The sequence below is a fragment of the Austrofundulus limnaeus genome, unplaced genomic scaffold, assembly GCF_001266775.1.
Source record: "Austrofundulus limnaeus strain Quisiro unplaced genomic scaffold, Austrofundulus_limnaeus-1.0 Scaffold910, whole genome shotgun sequence".
Taxonomy (NCBI): Eukaryota; Metazoa; Chordata; class Actinopteri; order Cyprinodontiformes; family Rivulidae; genus Austrofundulus; species Austrofundulus limnaeus.
Genome location: NW_013953312.1, coordinates 49,860 through 56,141, shown reverse-complemented (window position 1 = coordinate 56,141; position 6,282 = coordinate 49,860). Strand labels below are relative to the sequence as shown.

At 39.3% G+C, this 6,282-nt stretch overlaps 1 protein-coding gene across 3 annotated transcripts in view; it reads left to right on the top strand.

Moving 5' to 3' along the window:
- shank1 (SH3 and multiple ankyrin repeat domains 1) overlaps positions 1–6,282 on the top strand; it is a 97,282-nt gene that overhangs the window by 51,414 nt on the left and 39,586 nt on the right. For all 3 annotated transcript variants that reach the window (XM_014029469.1, XM_014029468.1, XM_014029467.1), the window contains exons 13-15: positions 635–795; positions 3,339–3,452; positions 4,929–5,004. In XM_014029469.1, the coding sequence (XP_013884923.1) occupies positions 635–795; positions 3,339–3,452; positions 4,929–5,004 (351 nt within the window). The remainder of the gene's footprint in view (positions 1–634; positions 796–3,338; positions 3,453–4,928; positions 5,005–6,282) is intronic.

Here is a 6,282-nt window from a genome sequence, read left to right as displayed (position 1 = left end):
ATTTTAAAACAGGTGACAACTACTCAAACAGCAGCTTGTATTATATATTAGCCTATTATATATCAACAAATCAAATTTTACCATTCTTCCAAATAAATTATTCGAACCAGCGTTTTTATAATCGCTCGCCAAGTTCTTCCACAACCTTACTCCTTGAACTGAGGTACATCTCTCTTTGGTTCTAATTTTAGGTTTTACAAATATTTCAAATCCTTTAAGATTATAAATACTTACCCTCTTAATGATATTAGATTGAATGTTCAAAGGTAATGCRTTTTTATGAGCCTTATATATAATCGACAAAATCTTATAATCAACCAACTCATAAAATTTTAATAATTTCAACTGATGAAATAATATTTCATTCTTAGCTACTGCACAACAAATGCCATCTAATTAGTCTTAAAATGGCCGAATTATAGCCTTTTAAAGTTAGCTGTGGTGGCCACCTTGAACTTTTAATTAGCATTTAAATTTTGGTAAATATATTTTTTAAATCACTTTATTCAAGCAGTTTAAACGACTCCTTTTTCTTTCTGTTCATCTAAAACTAGTCTAACAATAAAGACAATTAAATTAAAGTTATTAAATGAATCAAATGAAAGCATTGTTTTTAATTATTTAATTTTCTCAGGCCTACCACCACCACCACCACCACCACCACCACGGTACAGATTGGAGGCCAGCGGAGACGCCTCTACAGCGCCGTCCCGGGACGAGTCTTTGTAGCCACTCGGTCCCACTCTGCTCAGGGAGAGCGGGAAATCAGCTTCAGTAAAGGAGACCGGGTCAAAGGTGAGGACAGAAGTATTTCCACACGTGTGTCTGATGATTCACTGTTGGATGTTAGGGTCTGACGAAACGGCTGGTATTATTCCTGCGACCGTCGTGAGTCCAGCAGCTGGTCACTGGTTGTGTTTGTAGAAGTAGACTATCATGAATTCCACCGTGACGACTCCTCCTGTCGACCCGCGAGGAAGAGCTCTGCAGCTTCGTTTTGTGTGGCTGTCATAAAAAACTGTGTACGAGGCGCCAAATGTAAAACTAGACATGGGTTTTTATGATGTAAAAACAAGTGTGCATTGCCATGTAGCATGCTAATGATGGCTTTTAAGATTTAAATTCAAAATGTGTTCATTGAACACAACATAAACGGTACCTTTGGTCTAGTAGTTTGACGTCTAGCTCCGACATCACCCGCAACTGCAAGTTGAGATGTCTTTTCAGAAAGTGTTAGCTACGCTAAAATACCTAGCAGAAATACTCGTGTTAGCAGAATTAGTCATTTTAGCAGACCGAGACATTTTAGCAGAGTTAGCCATTTTAGCAGAGTTAGCTGTGTTAGCAGAGTTAACCGTGTTTTCAGAGTTAGCCGTTTTAGCAGAGTTAACCGTGTTAGCAGAGTTAACCATGTTAGCAGAGTTAGCTGTGTTAGCAGAGTTAGCCATTTTCGCAGTTAGTTGTGTTAGTAGAGTTAACCATGCTAGCAGAGTTTGCTGTGTTAGTAGAGTTAACCGTGTTAGCAGTTAGTTGTGTTAGTAGAGTTAACCGTGTTAGCAGTTAGTTGTGTTAGCAGAGTTAACCATGTTAGCAGAGTTAGCCATTTTAGCAGAGTTTGCTGTGTTAGCAGAATTAGCCATTTTAGCAGAGTTTACCGTGTTATCAGAGTTAACCATGTTATCAGAGTTAGCCATGTTAGCAGAGTTAACCATGTTAGCAGAGTTAGCCGTGTTTCCTGAGTTAGCCGTTTTAACAGAGTTAACCATGTTATCAGACTTAGCTGTGTTATCAGAGTTAGCTGTGTTATCAGAGTTAGCCGTGTTATCAGAGTTAGCTGTGTTATCAGAGTTAGCCGTGTTAGCAGAGTTAGCTGTGTTAGCAGAGTTAGCTGTGTTAGCAGAGTTAGCTGTGTTATCAGAGTTAGCCGTATTAGCAGAGTTAGCTGTGTTATCAGAGTTAACCGTGTTATCAGAGTTAGCTGTGTTAGCAGAGTTAGCTGTGTTAGCAGAGTTAGCTGTGTTATCAGAGTTAACCGTGTTATCAGAGTTAGCTGTGTTATCAGAGTTAACCGTGTTAGAGTTAACCGTGTTAGCAGAGTTAGCTGTGTTAGCAGAGTTAGCTGTGTTGTCAGAGTTAGCTGAGTTATCAGATTTAGCCGTATTAGCAGAGTTAGCCGTGTTAAAGGCTGATTTTTTTCAGGATGATGATGTCATAACAGGAGCGGCAAAGGCTGCGTTCCATTCCAAAATACGTAAATGTAAACTTTATCATTTAGCTGCAACATTTCAGGTTTAATTTTTAAATTTAGGTTTAGGATTTAATATTTAAACATTTTATTTTACATTTAATAAAAATTGGCCAAATGTTAGTGGACAGTTTTTTAACACTCAGAAAGCGAGCTAAATAAGTGTTAGTGACATTTTTTTAATTGTGGGCTGTTATATCAGTTGTCTCATAAATTAGGTTCTCAAAACAAGACAGAACCAGATCCTGAACCACCTCAGCTGGCTCCTCTGGACGTGGAGGAGCTCTGTCTCCTGCAGAACTGAACCAAGCAGGAAAGGACCCATTTGGACCGCCTGTATCCATGACCTCATTCTTTCAGTTTCTGCCCAGWGTTTGTGACCGTAGGTGAGGGCAGGACCAAGAGCTTCAGCTTGTTGCAGCTCAGCTCCCTCTGAACCACAACAGACCAACGGTGCAGTCGCCTGCTGCTGTAGGAAGTTTGTATTTTTGTCAGAAACTAACCTAGGAGCAACGTTTCATCYTTTTATAAACTCTGGAACAAGTTTCCTCGTGTTTGTTCAAACTTCGACGTTTTTCAATGAGCCGGGCCCAAAAACCGTTAAAAAAAAAAAAGGCACAATTGAGCGGGAAGTGGTTAAAAATCTGTTTTAATGCAGCTCTTCGATGCTCATTGAAGTTGTTGAACGTTTCAAAGGAAACCGCAGATGATTGGAGTGATGGAGGCTGAAACTTGAGCTCAACCTGTGAGGAAACAGTGAGATTTACCAGCAGGTGCAGGTCTATTTGAAGCGCTGGTCCTTTTATTGTGAACATCAGTGTAAGGCTTCCATATATGTTTGTATTTAATGTCTGCAGGTATGAATATTTGTGTGTTTGTGAGTGAGTCTAAAGTGTCACCAGGTATGTATGTCTTGGTGAGTATGTAGGCGGTTTGCATGTTCGWGTGTCTATATTAGTTTACTTCCTGTCTGCATATTGTTCTTATCTTCTTTTTGTGTGCGTTTGGTTTTTGTTCTCTGTGTCTGAGTGTGTTTGTGTTCATTCTGTTGACTTTTGTTTGTGTGTGACGCTTTGCTGCTCTCCTCTTCCAGTGCTGAGCGTTGGCGAGGGCGGGTACTGGGAGGGGACGGTTCGAGGTCGCACGGGTTGGTTCCCCTCCGAGTGCGTGGAGGAAGTGGTGCTACGAAGCCAAGACAGCCGATCAGGTGATCATCACGAACCGTCCTACAGAAACCATTAACACCTGGAAATATTTGTTTTTATAGAGTTTTAGATTAAAAATATAAAAGAAAAACTCAAAAACAGCATTTTCTGCTAAAGCGTAACTGTGAATCCYGAGTGCTGTTGAGTAAAGCTAAAGCTAATTAGTTAAAAGCTAAAAGTAACAGAGTGCTAGTTGAACGATTTTACAGCAAGAAGCTAGTTAGAAGATTAAAGTTACAAAAGGATAGTTTAAAGCTAAAAGTAGGTAAATGTTATCCAAAAACAGAACAAGTTAGCTAAAATTCAGAAGAAGCGAAAGCTTAATAAAAATAGCAAGTGGCTAGCTAAAAGTGTAAATTAGCAAAATGCTAGTTAAATGGTAAAACTGTGAAATGTCAGCTACAAACAGCAATGGGTTAGCTATAACCTAAACGTAGCACAATTTTAGACAAAAGTACCTTAAGGTTAGCAGATAGCTAAAAGTAGCAAAAGGCTAGTTGAAAGCTAAAAGTAGCAAAATCTTATCTAAAAACAGRAAATTTTAGCAAAAAGTTTGAAGTGGAAAAACCTAGCAAGAAGCTCAAAGTAGCAAAAAGCTAAATGAATGCTAAAATTAGCAAATTTATCCAAAACCAGAAAAGAGTTGTCTGAAATCCAGAAGTAGCAAAAGCTTGCTAAAAATAGCAAAAGGCTAGTAAAATGCTAAATATTGCAAAATGCCAGCTAAAAACAGCAACGGGTTAGCTAAAACTTAAAAGTAGCACAATTTTAGATAAAAGTAGCTTGAGGTTATTGAATAGCTAAAAGTAGCAAAAGGCTAGTTGAAAGCTAAATATAGCAAAATGTAAGGTACATCCATTAGCCTAAAATGTTAGGTAAAAGCCAAAAGTAGCAAAAATCTTGCTAAAAGTAGCAAACGTTAGCTGAAACCTAAATGTTGCTAACTACTGCAAAGAAGCTAAAATTGGCAAAAGCCTGGCTAAAAGCTAACATTTTCGAAAGGTTAGCTAAAAGAATGAAAAGGCTAGCTCAAAGTTAAAAGTAGCAAATGGTTGACTAGAAGCTAAAAGTTGCAAAAACCTAGCTAAACATTAACAGGCTAGCCCATGTTAAAAGTAGCAAAAAGCTTGCTAAAAGTAGCAAACGTTAGCTGAAACCTAAATGTTGCTAACTACTGCATAGAAGCTAAAATTGTCAAAAGCCTGGCTAAAAGCTAACTTTTCAAAAGGCTAGTTAAAAGAATGAAAAGGCTAGCTAAAAAGGTAAAAGTAGCAAACGGCTGACTAGAGGCTAAAAGTTGCAAAAACCTGGCTAAAAGTTAACATTTTCAAAAGGCTAGCTAAAAGTATTAAAAGGTTAGTTCAAAGCTAAAAGTAACAGACTAGTAGAAAAAGTAAAAGCAGCGCAGGAAGACAAAAAGAGTTTTAAAATAAAATGATTGTGGGTCAACTAAACCGTCTGGTATTTTATCATTTCAGAGAGTCGTGGAGAACGAGCCAAACGGTTGTTCCGTCATTACACYGTGGGATCGTACGACAGCTTCGACGCTCCGAGGTGAGAATTGAATTTATTTGTATTTTTTATCTGTGAGCCGGTTTGAGACTCTGACATGAAAGCTGGCGGGCGATACGCGTTCCTTCAAGCGACGCTGCAGCTTTAGTTAATGAAGCCCGTCGCTTCAGTTCGGTCTGACTCCTCACAGGATGAGGTCGCCACAGAGAGGGCGCTCCACAGAGCAGAAGTGGTTTGAATCTGAACGTTAAGGCACTTTGTGGCACTCGGACCGACTGATTCAGGCACTCGAGCCGCGCTGCTTGGTGTCATATCTGGATTTGGGAATGAGGGTTTTACTACAGTTTTAGTAGCTGATGTGTGAGCAGGGAGTAGCTGATGTGTGAGCAGGGGTCTGTATTTTGTTAAAGAGCCCGATGAGACTCGTCCGTCCTCTCGGGGGGGTTTAACTCACGCTGACAGCCTGTTTCATCGTGACCCCCCCTGCTTTGCTGTGAGTCTCCTGCACACGTCAGGAAGCGTGTTTGTATGTTAACATATTAGATGTATTTATTTCAAGATGATCTGTGTGAAGCGACGTCCTGGACTGATTCATGCAGCGGTTTAAACTGCAGACAGATAAATGTTTATCATTTTAGTTTTTAGGCGCTGTTTCCTCTGCTTTATGTCTGTTTTATTGTCTCTGAGATCTGCAGCTTCTTGTTTTTATTTTTAAAGAGTCTGATTAGGTCAAAGCTCTGTTTATGAAACTGTTTTAAATCCACCTGATGATTGCTGCCTTTAGTTCAATCTGTAGTAATACATATGTATTACTGAGGCTGGAACACACGATAAACAAATCACACAGTWCCTGTCAGCCACGAGACCAACAATAATCCCTGAAGAGCAGCTGAGATCAATGAGTCTTTTTAATTATTTTTCTGTGCAGTAATGCCTCCTGTTATTCACCTGCTGTGACTCGAACAACATCCGGTGTTACGCAGCATTTATTCCTGAAGGGAGAATATTTTTAACAAGTTTTCTACTAGTAGAAAAGGAAGTACTTGAAAGGTATTAGACTTCCTTTTCATTATTGTTGTAATGATTATCTGAAAATGAATAAGTGACAAAAAAGAACCTCATTAAAGTCTTGAATTTTCTGTAATTCAGTCAGTTTAACAGACGTTGAGAGTGAAAACTATGTGTTTCAGCACATAGACAGAGCCCGAACTGTTTAAACTGGACTGGTTGACTCACACAACTTTTATCACTTCTTTCACCTCTTTATTTTTGGCCACGTCTCCCACTCATCCTGCATCCCTCCGTCGCTCTGTTCATGAT